Genomic DNA, 18355 nt, shown 5'->3' on the forward strand with positions numbered 1-18355 from the left:
GGGCTCAGCAGCTGGAGAAGTAGTGACCTACTCTACCACGCATACAAGCTTGAGCATTATGGCCGTGTCTGCCAACTGGACGACTGTGTGTGTGGGGGGGGGGGGGGGGGGGTTGTATGGCATCCCAGTGTCTCCCCCTCAGACCATCGCTATCTCAACTGAAATACTTGCCCGCCCCCGCACGCTCTCTCGTACTCTTTCTATCCATCTTGGAGCACATACGCGCACTCATCACACCGCTTTAGAAGTTGTTTTCTCTCTCGACCACTTCGAAGCTTTCGTGTCAACCTTTCCCCCCTTTCCTTCCCTAACATCCACTTAAGAACCGAAGATGACAGACATCGACGTGAAGACCTACAGTGATGACGCTTCGCTCGGCAAGGAGGCACCGAAGGTCGACTCGACACACCCCATCAAGGGCGGAAATCTCACGATCGAGCTGGACAAGGTGTACGTGCTGTACTTCTTCAACACTTTCTACCGCGGTGCTGACGTGTGCAATGACGAGTTCACGGTGCTATCAGAAGAAATGGGGGACAAGGTGGTGTTCGTCGGCATCAGCACTGATGCCGACATCGCCAAGACGGAGAAGTATCTGGGGAAGGAGATCATTGATGAGAACACGAAGAAGCAGCTGCGACTGTCTCCGCCCCACATCGTTTACGACGAGGGCAAGGTGGTCAGCAAGAACTACGCGGCTGTATCAAACCTCTCTGTGATGTCGTGCCCCATGGCCTTCGTGATCAAGGACGGCAAGGTCGTGTGGCGCCAGCAGTTCCTGCAGGCTCACACTGTTAACCAGTCTAACTTCCGCGCGCAGCTAAGCCACGTGCTGGCTGGTGAAGAACTCGAGTCAAACGGTCCTCGCCCAAAGGTGGAGATTGAAGAGGAGGAAGCAGAGGGCATAGACGGTGAGATGTCGCTCTTCTAGAACGGAAAAGACGGTCGTGGCCACTGGCTCCCTTCACCGCACCGTAAGAAGGGGAGAAGCTGTGTGTGTGTGTGTGTGTGTGGCATGAGACATGTCTGGGGGTCCGGGCGCGTTTGATGGGATGGCTGAATTAGCATCTCGCTCGCACGTCCTCCTACTCTGTACCAACGCACGCACGCCATCTTCTCCCCCTTTCCTGAGCGCCTGCGGTTGGTGCCCTCTCGTGCGCCAGGCAGTCGGTTGCGTGGGTCCGTGCCGGAGGTTTAAGAAGTGCAAATTAAAGGCAGGAAAAAAAGCTGAAAAAGTGAACGGGCCGCCACGCACGCGCTGCAGTGACCCGGACAAAGAGGAGCTCAGCAATCGAACAAAGAGCGAATGAGAAAAGCGGCGCAGTGTGGGTGTGCGTGTCTGTAGGGAGGGAGGGAGGGTGGGTGTGGCTTTCAAAGAATCGAATCAGGCTTTCGCTTGCTCGCTCTCTTGTTCTCCGTGGCATTGGCTTTTTTTTTGATTGAAAATCAACGGAGTGCACGTGCCATATGTGTGCGTGTGTGTTAGAGTGGTGTCCCACAATCGTGCTGCATAGCCACACGCACGCGTCATGTCTCCCCGCGAGAGCGCTGTCATCTAACAATCGGATCGCTGACCCTCCTCGTTCTTGCGCGCACGCTTAATGCGGTCTTCGGTTGTTTTTAGTTACGTTCGTGGGCGCTTAGTGTTTTGTGAAGAAATGGATGCCTCCCTCTTTCCCTCGATTGCGAGGCCAGTTCAGACAACGGCGCCATTCGTCTCCCCCTCCCTCTGCACGCCCGATCTTTGAGGGTAGACATCAGCCACCGAAAGCTCAAGAGTAAAGCCCATCGGACACGAAGGGGATGGAAGGAGGTGGCAAGAGGGAAAAGACGCACATGCGCATCGAAACAGCCGAAGGACGGCATTCTTGAGCGCAGGCATACTTGCAGAAGCTTTTCAGTGTTTCTGCCCGCAATCTTGTGTATTGGCGTTGCAGCACTGAGGCCGCTCACCTTCCTCTCTCACACTCTCCATCTCCCCCGCCTTGAAGACGTAAACGCATAAGCCTACCCAAGCGGTGCCAGTGATGAACCTGCAAACAAGGTGTGGATGGGCATGTCGCCATGCCGCCTGTGAGTCTCCGTGCGTAAGCGCCACTCCGCCACCTTTCCTACCCATGCACTCTCCACCCTCTTCCATCACCCCCTTTCCTGTCATCCCCCTGTCCCCGGTGCCCCCGCTTCACACAGCGGCCTGATCATCCCAACATCCCCTCTGCTTTGATTCTCACGATCAAGTCTGAGGCCCAGTCGCCATAGCACCCTTATCGAGGTCATAGTCGCACACGCGCACGTAGTGAACCGCCTCCCCCCATCTCAGGCGCGCCGACAGGAAAAGCATCGGCTCAGGCACTCACACTAACAGACACCTTTCCCCGCTTTATCAAGGGCAGCAAGCGCAGCCCCCCTCTCCCTGTGGAGATGGACACTCATAGGCCCTCTGATGATGTCATGGACGAGGTGGCCATGGCCGTCCTCCCTGAACGTGGCCTCGTTATTTCCGAAATGAAACAGATGCAACTGCAGTTGTGCAAGCCAAAGTTGCTGCCCATCAAGTCCTACTCGCTGGAGAAGCTCGAGAAGATGGAGAAAAAGTTGGCACGGGAGGCCAAAGAGAAGCGCGACGTGGGCCGAGCACAACGGCAGGCAGCGCTGCTGTGGACCTCGCCAGACCTCACAACCGGCGAAGAAGTCAAATCAATCCCTGCGCCGTTGCCACCAGGGATGGGGACACCAGCACCTCTCCCAAAAGTGGCATCATCACCACTGCGAGACGGCTGTGCCACGCCTCCCTCTGCGGCCTCTGCTGCAGCCTCGTCGGCCTCGTCGAGGGGGGCGGTGTCACAGGAAACGCTGAGCTCTTTACCGGAGCACACAGAAGAAGAGGCGGGTGACGACGCCCCCAGTAGTGCACCAGAGTCCAGCTCGCGCATGCTGTCAAGAACGAACATCTCTTCTTCCTCCTCTTCGCCGCCGGGGCCTATGGAAGGCCATGTGTAGAGCTATGGTTGTCTATGTGTGTGTATGCGTGTGGGTGTGGGGGTGCGTGTGCGTGTGCGCCCTTGCGCCTAACGCGGCACACCCTGCACCTCTGTCTTTGCTCGCTTCGTGTGTTACCACTCCTCTTGCATCGGCTTGGCGTTTCGTCTCTTTCTTTCCGTCGCGGAGGGGAGGTGCTGCTGATGTTTGCCGTGTCGCTTCGTGCATACGTGGGTGTGTGGATGTTGCTCTACGAGCCTAATCAAGAGAGAGTACGCGAGCTATTCCACGTTCAGGACGCGACACTACCGGTTGCCTACGCGGTAAAGGCGTGCCTCTGCGTCAGCCTATCACTCCTTCTCTCTCCGGCTGTTATGTGCTTCGAAGTGCCTCTCTCATCCTCTTCTCGCGTGTCCTTTTCCGGGTGTTCTTCAACTCTGCACACTCTCTCCCCGCCCTCTCCCTCTCCGCTGTTGTGCCCCTCGTCTCTCTGTGTGTGTGTGTGTGTGTGTGTGTCCCTACGGCTGCCCACTGGGGAATGGGAGGCCAAGGAGCCGCTGTCCGGCACTTTAAAATGTAGAGAAGCCGCAGTCCTTTTCATGCTTGCGAGGCTTGAGGAGTGAAGAGGAGATCTGCGATAGCGTGGCGGTGGTACGTGTGTGTGTGTGTGTGTGTGTGTGTGTGTGTGTGTGTCGGAAGTGGGGAAAAGGCACAACTCGGAGCCTCCGCTGCACACCCGCCCTCCGCCCATTGTCTCTTGTACTCAGATATCCATGGTTCTTCTTGGGACCCAATGCTCGCTCCTCCACTGACCATGGCGCGCTATGCGACTCTCGCCGACTGGCGCACGCCTCTCCCTTGGTCCTATGCCACACGCGCCCACAAACGCACGTCCCCAATCGGCGTGTCCCCCACTCTAACGCTGGGATTTTCTACCTCCTCCCCCTTTCCACTCCTCGTCCACCCACATGCACACGCCCACGCAATGCCACCCCTTTTCTACTCCCTCGACAATCGCAACAGCCCCGCTCTTGTGGGTCATCCGCTTTAGAACCCTCAGCCACAGAAGCAACACATAAAGCACACATACGTGACAATTCGATCATGTACGAGGATGCTGAGGAGCATCGGCGCGAGGAGGCTTGCCAGCACGCCGCCGCATCTGTGATTCAACGGCGATGGCGCGAGCACCAGGAGCTGCGCGGCGTGGTGCCGGATGCTGCGCGGCGTAGCATGTTCAGCAGTGGATTGCTACTCGTCGCCCCTGGTGCGTTCGGCGGCACCGACGAGAAGGACGGAAGCGAAGAGAATGATGCGCGCTCGCCGCTGTCCAACGGTGGCTTTGATGAATTTGCGCAGACATCGCAAACACTGGAGAAGAAGCGCCATGCGTGTGTAGAGGAGTACCGCACTCTCCTGGCGAAGCGCAAGGCGCTGCTCGAGAAGAACCTGGCATACCAGCAACTACTATCCCGTCACTACGCGGAACAGCGCCGCCGCAACGGCGAGGACGATGTGACGCAGCTCACGACACCCGATGCGGAAGCGGCGTACTGGGTCCTTGTGCGCCAGGTAGCCGAAGAGCGGCAGCGTGTGGCGGGACGGAGCGCCGCTCTCAAGAAGGATCTCGAGCTGCAGCGGCAGCGCTACGAGCCTATCATGGAGGAGGTTGCCCTGCAGGAGCAGAACTTTCAGCAGCGCATTCGAAAGTTGGCAGCGAGCGTGCGCTTCATGCGGTCAAGCCGCCCAATTCCAACTGACGCGATAGCGCAGTATGTGGAACGCGAGGTGGCGCAGCGCAGCGCCATCCGAGCCTCTCGTGTGCGCTACTTCCAACTCAAGAACCGCTTGCTGCGACTGCGTCGGGCGGCCAAAGGAGGCGCGGCATCGCCATCGTCCAACTCCGCCGCAACAGCAGCCACCACCGGCCAGGACGGTGAAGAGTCGAATGCCGCCAACCACCACATGTTCCTCATCGACTTTGAGCAGCTCAAGGTGGAGAACACAACCCTCAACGAGAAGATCGAGGAGCGCTCCGAGGAGGTGCTGAAGCTGCGCAGCAAGGTCACCAACACCATTCACATTGCCACACACGTGCGCGAGAAGTTAGACTGCGTGCGAATGGAGAACGCGGGGCTGCGTCAGCATGTCGCGAGCACGGATGAGGAGCTCGGCGGTGCGCGTGATCAGCTAGCGAAGTCAAAGCGACGCCGCGACGCGCACCTGCGCGCCAACACACGGATGAAGGAGCGCATGCCCCTGGTCGGCTCGCGCGATCTATTGATGGACTACGAGAAGCGCAAGGCTGTCATCTACGACTACCGCACCCGCTTAGTGCAGCTGACGGACCGCCACAAGGAGTTAACAGAGCGAATCAAACAGCAGGAGTCCACCATCATCTCCCTCCAGCATGAGCTCAGCCACTACCCAAAGTGAGGCGGCGCGCTTATGAAGAGAGGCAGTCATATACCGCCCCTAGACCAGCGTCCACGGTGGACCCCCTCACACACGGAAGCGGGGGGATCACGTAGGCTACGAGAGGTGCGTCGACCCAAGTTTCTGAGAGGGGCTCCTCTCTACGCACTCTTTTTCCTGTCACTCTCCTGTTTGATCCCCCACCCCCACCCCCACCCCACCCTTCCGGTGTGGTGCGCTTTGAGTACGGTCCTGCGGGAGAGAACGGAAGGGGGAGTCGCTGGTCATCTCCGATTTGGGGGGTGGGGTGGGGGGTGTACTCCTCTCCCGGTATGATTTACGTGTGCTTTCGACGATGTATTACTCCCAGCCCAACGCGGGAAAAGAGAGAAGTGCGCGGATTCCAAGCACGGCACTGCGCTCATAAAAGGCAGGCCGACAAGAAGAAGCGGAAGCAGCACGCCGATGTGGCGTGTCTCTCTCTTCCCTCTACCTCACGCATGGACAGGCAGATGAGCTGCAATGAGCCAATCCACAACACTCGACGCGGCGATGAAGCTCAAATATGCCTCCCTCCCCCCCCATGGCGCGCTGAGTGTATGCAGAGTTGTAGGCGGCGTGTCTTCCTATTGAGCCAGGGAGCCTCTTTGCCTGTGCTCGAGGTGCGTACGAGTGGCCATGCTGACGATGTGTGGACCTTCCCTTTCCTCCTCTATCCTCTCCCTCTCTCAACCCGGAGCGCTCTCTCACATTGCGGCAGGTCATCGCCCTCCCCCCCGCCCTCCCCACCATTCCCGTTCCCTTCACCGATACCCGACCCACATTTATTCTCTTTTGCTGTTCGCCTTTGTGGGGGAAAGGCACTGCTGCGCTCACACGCACACACAGCGCACTCCCTTTCCCTCCCCTGCGCCCATCACAGTATCCACAGCGTGTCAGAGACCAGAAGAAGGCGCAGACATACCCACACGTATATACGAAGCATCGCTCGTCCCAGGCAAAGTACATCGTGCATCTCGAAATCCGTGTGTGTGTGTGTGTGTGCCTTGATCGCTTAGCCTCTCCTTGATCCCATTCTCTCTTTCCTTCATCACTCGCACTCACCCGCTCACTCCTCACTCCCTTTTATACACTCCTGCACGCTCAGCTACACACAGAAGCGGCCAGTGCATCTCCTGTGCGTTGTCGAATCCCTCTCCGTTGCCGTGCCTGTGTCTCTTAGTTGTTTCACTGGTTCCCATTGCCTTCTCGTTCTCGTTCTTCTCTCCTCCTCCGCCGCCGCCTCTCTGTGCTTTACCTCACCCTCCTCACAATCACCAGGACATCGATCGTGGGTTTTTTTTTTGCTGGCTTAGTTTCGAGCACTGTGAGCGTTCCTCAACGCACGCCCAACGGACTCCCCTTCCTCCACCCCCCGACTGTCACCCGTGCAATCATGCTGTCCAACCATGCCAACCCTTTCGAAGAGGAATACCAGCGAACAGCCGCGCCGGCTCCTCAGCCGCCCGTCATCGGGCCCTCAAAGGCGTCCGTCGGCGACGTGATGGTGCCGCTCTCCCGTACGAAGACCCCCACACCGCCACCACCACCGCAGCCCCAGTCGAAAGCTGCCTGCACAAGCGTCAGCCACGACACAGCGTCTTCAGCCTTCACTTCTACCACCCCGCACGCCTCGCTGTCGGCTCCGTCGGCAGCGGAGGGCGAGCCCTCCGTCACGTCACACACGCACACCCACGGCCGCGTCCTCCTCGCCCGGTTCCGGATAGACGCCGCCTTCAAAGGCAACGAAATGGTGCGCCCCATCACGTACTTCCCGATCACCACAGAGATTCTCGCGGAGAACGACGCGAGCTTCACCGTGCCGGATGTCCCGACCAACGCGCCGCATCTTTCCGGCATCGATGTCGGTGTGCGGCGCAGTGACTGGTCTCGCGGCAACTCGGCAAGCGTGGATCGGCGGTACAGTGAGGTGGTCGATCTGCGGGAGCTTCTCACGTACCAATTTCCAACACTCATAATGTCCCCTCTGCCGCGCAAGAACAGCGTTAGCGATATCGAGACTTACTTTAGCGCCTCGGATGCCTTTGTGGCGCAGCGCCACAACCTCCAGTTCTTCCTCAACGAAATCGCGTACATGCCGGAAGTGATCTTCTTCTCTGAATGGATAGCGCCGTTCTTCCTGGACCCGCGTGACACCTTCGAGACCGGCACGCTGCTACGCATGCGGGCAGCCCTACGCGACCTCCGCCTCGCCACACACCCCTTCCGTGAGTGCAGTAAGCGTCACCGCAGCTTCACCGAGTACACCGCAAACAAGATCGCCGCCAAGTCTAGCAGCCTTGTGCGGTCCGTGGCTAACTTCTTCTTTAGCCCCAAGAACGACGACCACTCAAATGGCGGTCGCATCGCCGATGCGCATCCCAACGGCAGCGGCAGCGTGCCGGTGCCCACGTCGTCCTCGTCATTCACGTACGACTGGACGTACCTTCCGCCCTCGGCCAAGTCAGATGCCTGTGCTTGGGTTCGGGTGTGTGAGCAACTTGCCCGGCGCCAGCAGGCGCTCAAGGCGTCGGCGCGCTCCTTCGAAAAGTACTTGGCTGCGCTGGCGCACACGAGGGACGCGCAGCTGAGGGTGGCGCAATCGTTCGAGAACTACGAACGTACGCTGCGGTCCAGTCCTGCGCTGGACGCTCTTGGCAGCGAGTACCACCTTGCGGTCAGCATGCTCGACGCCGTGACGCAGAAGGAACGCGAGTACATAGAGCGCAAGTATCTGAACATGTGCCTGCGGCTCAGCTTCGAGGCCAACTTGATTGACGCGGTGTTGGACGCGGTGGATGTGGTGCTGGGTCAGTACCAGTTTCTCTCCAGCGCCCAGCTCATGAATACGCGCGACCGCACGCACGAGGAGGCGCTGCTGTACACCCAAGCCGTGAGTCGCGCACTGCTCGTGGACTATCGTGACCGGTACAGGGTGCTCTACGAAAAGCGCATGCGAAATTTGGTGCGAGAACAGGTGGCCCGGCCCGCCATCGAATGCGCCGCCTCTGTCCAGCAGGTCACAAAGGGTTCCGAGTTGTTGTGTGTGGTGCAAGATGCCTCTTTCACCGAAGTGAATCTTACGGCAGGCTCGCCAGCAGACACCGCTGTGTAGCGCGGCCCTGGTGCAGTAAGGTAGTAGAGCCACACATGCCGGCCGGAAATCGAGGCACTCGCCGGTAGCACAGACCCCAATCGGCGGTAAGGTCTCGTACATTCCCTGCCGCTTACCTGATCTTATCTCTCCTCCCCCACAGCCAGGGGGAGGGGTGGTGGTGGTGGTGGTGAGTACCGTGGCTCACTATTCAAGAGAGGCACGGAGAATGAATGACCTTACGGGTCTATCCTCTCCCCCTCTCTCTGCGAAGGTGTCGGAGAGGGGGGTGTTTGTGTGAGTAGCGTTCACCTATCGAGTGCTCTATAGGGACTGTCTTCTTATTGATTGTTTCTACTCGTGTTGGCCCCCCTCTTTGGGTGTCTGGGTGCCCCCCCCCCGCGCGCAGATCGGCGGCTCCGCTTATCGCCTTGCTCGGTCGTCCTGGTGGATCGTTGTTGAGTGATGGGGGCGGCGCTGGTGCTATCGCTCGTAGGTTTCACTCGGGCTTATAATAGTGTATCGCCCGTGGTGCTGACGAAGCTGCTTGTTGTTGGTGCTTCCTTCCCCTTCGCTGTGCCGCTCTTCGCTGTTGGGCGTCGCGTGGGGGAGGGGGGGCGTGTGCCTGTTGATCTGTGTCATCCTTTCCTGTGCTTCCTTGTCTCTCTGGCTCCTGCAACCTGCGGCTGGTGGTTAAATGTGCCTCGTCGATCTCTCTACCCACCCCAATCTCTGATGCCCCCTCTCTATTCTCTTCCTCATCACGCTGCCCTGCGCTCGTGGCGTACACAGTCGACTGGTTCTCTGCGCTGCGTGCTGGGCCGCAAAGACGACGGTGGTGGCAGCACAGGAGTGCATTGTGCGGTACGACTCGGTGTGACTCGTCCTCCCCACCCCACCCCGGCACAAACACACACACACAAGCGCGTGCACATGGACTCGGGCAACGCAAAAAACCGATCGCATGCTTCTCCCTTAGTCCCTTCGCTCGCCCAGGCTACTTTTTCCTCTGAGTGTCGTTGATAGAGCCCACCCGCTCACCCTCACTGCACTGCTTCGCGTTCTGCTCTCTCCGGGCTCGATTTTCGGCGTGCCGGCGCGGGTGTGTGGGGAGGGGAGGGGGGGTATTGGTGATTGTGTTTCGTTTCTTCCGCGCTGTGCTTCTTTGCCTGCCTCAACGGAGCGAACAAGATAAACAAAACGTGGCGCACACGAACACCGGAGCCAACGATTCATGCGCTGAGGTTGACGTTAGGGAGAACGAAAGAGGCAGAGTTGCGCCGATTCTGCTCCGCCACTGGCCACCAGTGTCTCCAAAGTTCACTGGCGCCGTACTTGGGGCTCTTTCTCACGTATGAAGTCGGCACTCACGTAAGCGCGGCCACGCCCTTTTCGCTCACTCACCCTTCTCCTCCCCCTTCTCATATCCTTCTCTGCACATCGTCTCTGCTAGGCAACTGTCATTCTCTCTCTCTCTCGTCAGCGCGGATAGAACACTGCCAAGCAAGCGCAGAACTGATTTCATCTCCACAAACACAAACGTGCGCGCGCTTGCTGGATTGGCCGAACTCACAGAACAACTGCGTCTCCGCACGTACCCCACCCCACTCCAGCGCCGCTGTTTCTGGTAGCTGGCGTGCAGGTCATCTACCATCAACAACTTTACTGAGAGGCAGCAAGCCTCACATGCGTTGCTTTCTACTGGACGGGGACAGACTGCTGTACGTCGCTAGTTGTCACATACACCGATGTAGGTAAGGCTGAGCTCCTCTCCCCGAGCCACGATGCGACGGTGCCAGACAGCTCGCTGACTCACCTGCGGACGTGGGCCCGGTGCAAGTGGTGACGTCATTAGTTAGCATGCTTATCTCCACCTCACCAGGTAGCTGGAGCTCGCTGAGCGCCTCAGCCTACCTTAGCCTCTCCAGCGACTCGCTGACTGGCCCCATCCTGTCCAGACGACCTACGCTGGCACCGCTCACGCACCTCAGCCCAGGTGGCAATTCACTCACTGGAACACTACTGCCGTCGTGGAGCGGTATGGCATTCCTGGTGGATCTCTTACCCCACGTGAATAACACCTAACCGGCCCAATTTCCGAACCGCAGGATGCGTGGCCAAGCCTGGAAACCCGCCTTTCTCGCAGGCAATCACCTCACCGGGTGCACTTCCGACGGTGTGCGTGAGCAGCGACACCCAATACAGCATTGGCTCTGCCTTGGGGGGAGGGGGGCGGCCAGTTACGAGGCGCGCAATACGAGCAACAGCAGCAGCAACGGTAACGGTAGGCGACTACCACGACGACACATCGTTGTCGTCCTTGCACAACAACAACGCCTTTTTCTACCTGTATCAAGTCGATGTGTACGAGCACTGAGTCGGTGGCCAACTCAAAGCTGGAGAGCTGCGGCAATTCTTCACACTGAAGCAGCTAGAGCACCAGGTCGCCCTTGCGTGGTGACGCGATGCGCTCTATGCGCAACGGCAAGGTGTACCACATGGCGACAGCCTGCACTGCGGCGCTGCTGGGGGCTTCTCGGATGGCGGTTGTAACCATTTTGGCTACCGGAGGCATCTGATGTCCACGGCCCCGATGTAACCATCGACTCGCAAATCACACACGGTACTGTTAGCGGTGTGTGCGCGTGTCCGGACTCGTGGCGCGCATGGCTCCTCAGCCGTCGTTCGTATGCGTTTGCGCTTTGTGAACGTGGCCGCTCCCCCTCCCTCCCTCTCTCCTCCCTCACCACCGTTGACTCCCCACCGCCCTTTTCACCCTTCATCAAGCGAAGGGCTCAAGAGCGAGGAAGACGACGCAGCCAGGGAGACAGTCACGCACACGAAGGCGAGAGAGACGCACATCGTTCTGTGAGGAGCACAAGAGGAGCTCTGTCGCAGCCCTTTCTTCTCTGGGGAGAACGTGCAATAGGCCGGACGGCGCCGTAAAGAAGACAAACCGCATGCGCCCACCATTGTGGTCACACTCAGCATCCGTCTGGAAAACTCTGTCATTCTCAAGCGCACACCTCCCTCCAACCATACTTATCGTCCACCTCTCATCGTTACGAGCACGTACGCACACACACACACACGCACACACACAGTCATACATACAGTAGACAGACGCACACCGGCACGGCGGGGAGGAGGAGGAGGGGGGCGCTGTGCTTGATCACATCAGGAACTCCTCTGTCTTCGTCAGTATTTTTCTGCCTTGAGGGTCGTGAGGCAATCAATGTTTTGTATTGGCTACTGTTGTGGTGTTTTTCTCGTGCATTTGTCCCCGTACAGCGGCCATGGATGAGCTCTTTGGGGAGAATGACGATCACCGTCAACCGCCGCTCGATCTCACGAGTCGCGCCTTTCAGCCAAAGAAGTACATCCAGCGCGCCTTGGCCAATGTCTCACACTCGGTGTTCGAAGGTCAGCTCATCGACAAGGTCGGGGTTGCGGAGGCAGAAACCGGGGAGGCTCTCAAGCAGCTCATTCGCGACAACCTCGGTGTGTTTATCAACTCTAAGGATGCCATGGACGCTGTGTACAACTCTGACGCGGAGCTCTTCACCGGCGAGGCCCTCGAAGGCATCACAACCTCTTTCAAGAATGCGCTGAACATCTGCGATTCGCTCGTGCAGCCGATTACAGATACCTTTCTAGAGATGCAGGAGAGTCGAAAGAGTCAGGACATGCTGGACAAGTTCTTCAGCGTGCTCGGTGTCCCTGGTGCAATCTACAACAGTTGCGGCGCCAAAGTAGCGCAGCGGCGACAGACGGCGGCGGGCAACTCCTCCAGCTCCTACGTTGACGAAGACGGTGCATCGCGCGAGGGGGACACTGGAGAGAATCTCGGCTCAAGTAGTCAAGAAGACCAGTCGAAGAAGGCGTCTCGCCGAGCTGTCAAGCGAGATGCCTCAGGCGACTACAATGACGACGGCGTCGAGGAAGACAACGAAGACGAGAGCGACAGCGACGAGGACAGCTCCCCTGCTGCTGCTGCTACTGCCAAGGCGCACGGCAACCTGGAGGCCCCCGCTGGCAGCACCGCTGCCGCGGACATGTACGTACTTGGCAGCGGAGAGGAGATCCACTTCTGGTGCGGCACCCCGCTGGTGCGCCTCAAGGACGCCGACGCATGGCGGCAGCACGTCAATCATGTGTCCAACTACGAGGTGGCCGTGCTGCACCTGCGCCGCGCCATGCTCTACCTCGAGGAGACGTACTCCCTCATCGACGGTACGATGCTAGCTGGAGACGATGAGGAGCCGCCGAAGACAGTACAGGTCTCACTTGCAACAGGAGTTAACCACTCCCCGCCTGGCGGGCAAGGCAGTCCTGCAGCTGCTGTAGTGGGAGCAGCAGCGGGCTCGTCAAAGAACGTGAGCGCTGTTCGTCACAGCGTGTTTGCCTACAAGTTCTCCATGGCCCTCCTCCGCGCCTCTCTGTACCTCTGTAGCCAGCTGGCCGAGGAGCTCATCTACGCCAACCCGGCGGACACCGTCCTCATCGAGGACACGCTGTCCATGATGATGGACACCAGCATCGCCTCGGTGAAGTTGCACCACTTCTGCGCTGTGCTGCAAGAGGCACTCGGCGAAGGAGACCAACATGAACAAGTTCTGACCAAGCTGCGCACGCAGCTGTCCAGTGGTGGGACAACAGCTGAAGGTGTCACGCTGAAGGGTGGCAGCACCGCTGCTGCCGTGAGGTTAGAGGATTCCAGCTTCCACACCACCGCGTCGCTGAGTAAACTCGGGGATAATTCGCTTAGCTTTTCGCCGAACAGGACCGTGCCGGAAGCTGGCACAGATGGGGCTGTTCCAGCTTCGGCCCCCTCTGTCACTGCGCCGCGACACAGCACAACCGCCTACCAGCACCCCGCGCAGTTTTTTATATCGATTGTGCAGCGCCAGCAGAGGCATCTCTTCCACTCTAGCGCTGCTAGTCTTTTGCGGGAGTCGAGTGGGTGGCTGTGGAAGGCGCAGACGGACGCGGCGCGCGGCCTGAAGGAGCGACAGCGGCAGCAGGCGCTTCGACACAGGCAGTGCGATGCAGCGGACGTTGGGGAAGGCACGATGGCAGAGGTGCTGGGCGGGAACGGTGCAAGCGGCTGCGGGTTGTCATCGAGCCCCTTCGTCGGCGCCAGTATCGGCAGCGACGGAGGTTTCATCGGCAACACAAACGATTCCTTTCGCCAGGACAACTCCTTTACGTGGCTGAACGCGCGTGGCGGCGCCGGGCGCCACCAGTCGTCTGCGGTCTCGCCGACGAGCGGCGACGGTGACGATTCGGGTTTCGCACCCAGTGGCAGTGCCACGGCACTCAGCGGCGGTAATCCGACGGACGAAAATCGAAGGTTTGTTGGCATCATCCCTGACGCCTACGTGTCGAGGGTGCTGGACGCCTTCAACACGCCGGAGTCGCCCTTCCCCACCAGTACCGAGTTTCGGGTCGGCGCCTTGGACATGGATGCGGCGCTTGTGTCCAGTTGCCTGCAGATTCGTATGCACAGCTCTTCCCTGCTCAGTCAGCTGTTCACGCGCGCTGATGTCGAGTCAGCCGTGATGGCGCAGTCAAGTTCTCTCAACACCTTCGCCCTGCGGTTGTGTGCCGAGTGTGTTGGGACGCTCGAGCACGTGATCGGTTCCTACTGGGGCGGCATCGCGACGACGCTGCACTCTGGAGTGTTCGACTTTGCCCCTGAGCCAGGCTCGCCGCTGCACGCTATCTTGACTCAGCTCTTGGGCAACACGGGGGCCCAGGTAGTGGCAGGTACCGCTGCCGCTGCGACGAGTGGCAGCGGCAGCGGCGGCAAGAGGTTGCAGCCCTCACCATCAACCATCCTCACTGGCACGCACTTACGCTCGCTAAGTCACGCAGGGGAGATGGATGACAACGCCGACGTCTCCGAGGACGAGCCCGCCGTGACGGGCACAGCGAACCGCGGTGCGGCTGCAGGGGATGCGCGAGGGAGAGCAGGGGGCGCCGGCGTGGCGTCCGGGTCCATCGACCATCTGCCGCGCATACGCTTCGTGCCAACGTTACCGCACGTTTTCCATCCTGCTGCAGCCGGCGTGTCCGAGACCAGCGCGGCACAGCAGCCCACTCGCCCAAAGAGCCTGCGCGACATCTCGGTGGAGGCGGTTCATCATATGATCAGCAACGCAGCGGCCACGCTTCAGAACCTCTTCCTGGCCTTTATAAACAGGAGCGTCATGGATGGCTTTGTGAGCACCCTGGCACTGTACCGAGTGAGTGACCTGCACCGCTACGGCCGTTCTGAGCGCATCGAGCTGCATGCGGCCATCCTCTACGAAGTCATCCTTGGCCAGTGGATGCGCATGATGAACCTCGTCAGTGACACAATGCTGCGGCTAAAGATCGTCATTGGCGACTCCAGCAGTTCTGCCATAATCACGACGGGGACGCAGGTGGAGGAAGTTGGTCGCCTGCTGCAGGAGCTGGAGCTGCTACGCTCCACATCCCTACGTTGCTACCTGCACGGCATTGGTGTCCTGAGCAAGGCATACTTGACGGCGCTCCCGCTGTTGCAGCGGCACACCGGTACGTCACTTGACGCGCGCGTCCGCGCCCGGCTCAGTCGCGAGTCGGTCTCCTCCAACGCGGTCCACAAGCTGCTCAACGTTTTGTCGGTTGCAATGGACCGCTGTGTCCCCTTCTTTGTGCGCGATACGGAGGTCTTCAATAGTATGGACCTCTTCGCCCTCAAGTCGGAGAACCTGCGCGACGACGCCGACGAGGACGTGGTGGCGAGCGGAAGAAGCGGCGGTGGCGCCGGCGCGCGCGATGCTGCGGCGCGTCGTCGGCGTGTGCTGCGACAGCGTTTGGGCGATGATGCCTCCGGCGCGGCACGGTACAGTGGGAAGGCCGCATCCTCCGGACCGGCCGTTCTCGGGGATGGCGCCGACACCGTCGCGGACCCTATTTCCGAGCTCATCGCGCAGTTCCACAGAAAGTTGGTGATGGAGAGCCTGCAGGACCACGAGGAGCTGGTGCTCGCCCTCCTCTCGCACCTCCTGCTCGCCTTCGTTGATATGCTACAGCTGAAGTGCCGCACAGCCACAACAGACGTCACCCTGCACCCCGCTGAGCGCGAGCGGTGCGTCGTCGAGTGCATGGCCGACACGCTCTGCCTCGCCACAACATTAACGCCTATTCTCACAGAGCACCTGCTGACGCCCTGTTTCTTCGAGGTAATCGTGCGCCAGTTGCCGGAGCTGTGCGCGACACCAGTCGATATCGCCGCGATGCTGCACAGTAAGCAGCAGCAGTATAGTCAAGTTTACCTGTCAGTGGTGGAGGAGCACTGCCAGCTCGCTGTGGACGCCATGATGAACGCATACCTGGCACTGGCTCAGCAGCCCATCACGGACCTCGTCAGGCGACAGGGCTTTGTGCAGCCACTCTTTGACTGGCAGCGCGTCTCTCCGCATACAACAGCAGCAGTGCGCCCGTACATCGCCGACGCCATCGCGTGCATCGCTCGCGCGCATGATACGCTAAACGCGATCCGGCAGCCGGTTCTCGGCAGCACCGCCACGCAGCGTCTTGTGGGACACCTTGTGCGCACCTTCCTCACCTCCTTCACCAGCGACGTGAACGTCTTCGAGCTCTCTGTGGAGTGCAGCTCCAGCTTCTTGGTGTATGGCCTGACTCTGCTCGAGGCCGAGGCCGCCACAATCCTGCGCGTCGTGGACGCGGTGGTGGCGCACGTGGCGGCAAACCCCACCACGAATGAGCTGCTTTCGGAGCTGACGATAGCGCGGGAAAATCTAAGTACCCTCACACAGACCCTGGAGGACTACGCCACCTCCGTCAGCGAGGCGATCGTCGCCGCACGCAGCAGCGAGGGAGGTGGCGCGAGCGGTGCGGACATCACCCTCACACTGCTGTCACGCGACAAGCGACACGAGCGGCGCGACGGAATGGTGCAGGCAGCGATGCGCACACTGGACTACATGTTAGAGGCTATCAACACGGAGCTAGAAGAGTCGTCGCTGTCAAGCGCAGCACTGCTGCAGCTACGCAGCGCGGCGGCAGCAACAACCGAGGGAGACGGTGCTGCGGGCGTTGGCTTGCGCAGCAACGTGGCAGAGCGCATCGTACTGCGCATTGAGCGGCGCAAGGAGGGGTACGAACTCCGCCGCGCTCGCGCTGCCGCGGCAGTACAAGACGAGCTCCAGCGGCAGGATATTAAGAAGCGGGCGGCTGAGCAGCAGAGTCAACAGAAGAAGGCGGCGGTGGCTTCCGCTTTGCTTGAGGGCAACACCGGCCCTGCCGACGGCTCAGACAACGGCGCTAGCTTGCTTGGTCGACGCCGATTGCCGCCCACCTCACTCGGCCCCGGCGATGACAAGAACGGCGATGTGGACAGCGGTGAGCACCTCACCCCACGCACCGTGCAGGAGAGCGAGAGAGCGTCATTGAAAGCGGCAGAGGCGGCTGGCAATGTATTCCGGCTTGCCCAGGACCAGCAGGAGAAACGCCGAGTGCGGCGCCTGAGGAAAACCAGCACGGACGACGGTGGAAGCACAGACGAGGCTGTGGCAGCCGTCGAGGTGAGCGCCGGAGCAGCGAAGGTGAGACCCACACCTGCAGCAGTACCGCTGTCCCTTTCTGTGCCGCTTGCAGGCTCTGAGGTTGGCGGCAAAGATGACGACGGCGGTAAGGGGGCTGAAGCCGTAACCACGCGTAATCGGGTGTCCCGGCATGAGAGGCGTGCCAATCGCTTCCGGCGCACCAACGCTCTTTGAAAGCGAGAAGGGTACGGTGCCTCCCCAGGACATCCCGCACGATGGAGGAAACACGCGACTGAGAGCAGCAGAGAAAGGGGGGTTAGGCAACAAGGGCTTGCACTCATCCGGTACCTCTTGCTGTGTGCCCTTATGCGCGTGCGCCTCTCTCCGTGGGGGTGGGGCGGTGGGAGGAACACAGTCATAGATTTTCGCCTGAACAGTGGTGGTGCTGTGTCACCTCGCTCTTGGTGCGTTCTTCACCTATTGCACTTTTTCGTCTGACTCGACACGCACACGCAAACTCCATACGACGCCTCGCAGAGAGAGAGAGAGGAGGTGGTGGCGAGAAGTCAGCAAAGCGAAGGGGGAAGACGAGGGGGCGTGTACGGAATGACGGTATTCGGCGCTTTATTTGTCTGGGGAGTCGGGAAGCCGCGCCTCTATCATCCGCTGCCCTGTGTGTGTGTGTGTGTGTGTGTGTGTGTGTGTGTGTGTGTGTTTGTGTTTTTGTTTTTTTTTTGTTGTGTTTGGGGTGTTTGTGGTTTTTTTTTTGGTTTTTTTTTTTTTTTGTTTGTTGTTTGTGTTTTTTTTGTGTTTTGTTTTTTGTGTTGGTGGTTGGTGGTGTTTTTTGGTTTGTTTTGTGGGGTGTTGTTGTGTTTTTGGTGGGTGGTTGTGTTTTGGGGTTTTTTTTTGTTTGGTTTGTGTTTGGTTTTGTGGTTTTTTCTTTTTTGTTGTGGTTTTTTTTGGTTTTTGTGTTTTTTTGTTTTGTTGTGTTGTTGGTTGTGGTGTGGTTTGTTGTTTTTTTTTTGTTGTTGTTTTGGTGTTTTTTTTGTTGTGTTGTGGGGGTTTTTTGGTGTTTTTTTTGTTGTGGTTTGTTTGTGTTGTGTGTGTTGGGTTTGTTTTTGTTTTGTTTGTGTTTTTTTTTGTTTTGGTTTTGTTGTGTGTGTGTGTTGTTTTTTTTGGTTTGTCTTTGTTGTTGTTTGTTGTTTGTTGGTGTTTTTTTTTGGGTTTTTTTGTTTTTTGTTTTGTTTTGTGTGCTTTTTGTGTTTGTTTTTTTTGTTTTGTTTTTTTGTTT

General features: G+C 58.9%; 5 protein-coding genes across 5 annotated transcripts; all 5 read left to right on the forward strand.

Annotated features, from left to right (window-relative positions):
- Nucleotides 1-331: 331 nt before the first annotated feature.
- Nucleotides 332-931, forward strand: LBRM_14_0190 (conserved hypothetical protein; the record flags this gene model as incomplete). The annotated part of the gene is made up of 1 exon (XM_001563262.1): nucleotides 332-931. The coding sequence occupies one exon, from the start codon at nucleotides 332-334 to the stop codon at nucleotides 929-931; it is 600 nt and encodes a 199-aa protein (XP_001563312.1).
- A 1490-nt stretch (nucleotides 932-2421) lies between these two features.
- On the forward strand, nucleotides 2422-3000 carry LBRM_14_0200 (hypothetical protein, unknown function; the record flags this gene model as incomplete). The annotated part of the gene is made up of 1 exon (XM_001563263.1): nucleotides 2422-3000. The coding sequence occupies one exon, from the start codon at nucleotides 2422-2424 to the stop codon at nucleotides 2998-3000; it is 579 nt and encodes a 192-aa protein (XP_001563313.1).
- A 1083-nt stretch (nucleotides 3001-4083) lies between these two features.
- Nucleotides 4084-5415, forward strand: LBRM_14_0210 (conserved hypothetical protein; the record flags this gene model as incomplete). The annotated part of the gene is made up of 1 exon (XM_001563264.2): nucleotides 4084-5415. One exon carries the CDS (start codon nucleotides 4084-4086, stop codon nucleotides 5413-5415), a length of 1332 nt encoding a protein of 443 aa, XP_001563314.2.
- Nucleotides 5416-7183: 1768 nt separating this feature from the next.
- Nucleotides 7184-8548, forward strand: LBRM_14_0220 (conserved hypothetical protein; the record flags this gene model as incomplete). Its single annotated transcript, XM_001563265.2, has 1 exon — nucleotides 7184-8548. One exon carries the CDS (start codon nucleotides 7184-7186, stop codon nucleotides 8546-8548), a length of 1365 nt encoding a protein of 454 aa, XP_001563315.2.
- Nucleotides 8549-11823: 3275 nt separating this feature from the next.
- Nucleotides 11824-17298, forward strand: LBRM_14_0230 (conserved hypothetical protein; the record flags this gene model as incomplete). The annotated part of the gene is made up of 1 exon (XM_001563266.2): nucleotides 11824-17298. One exon carries the CDS (start codon nucleotides 11824-11826, stop codon nucleotides 17296-17298), a length of 5475 nt encoding a protein of 1824 aa, XP_001563316.1.
- Nucleotides 17299-18355: the final 1057 nt, after the last annotated feature.

The sequence above is a fragment of the Leishmania braziliensis genome, chromosome 14, assembly GCF_000002845.2.
Source record: "Leishmania braziliensis MHOM/BR/75/M2904 complete genome, chromosome 14".
In the NCBI taxonomy this organism is placed as follows: Eukaryota; Euglenozoa; class Kinetoplastea; order Trypanosomatida; family Trypanosomatidae; genus Leishmania; species Leishmania braziliensis.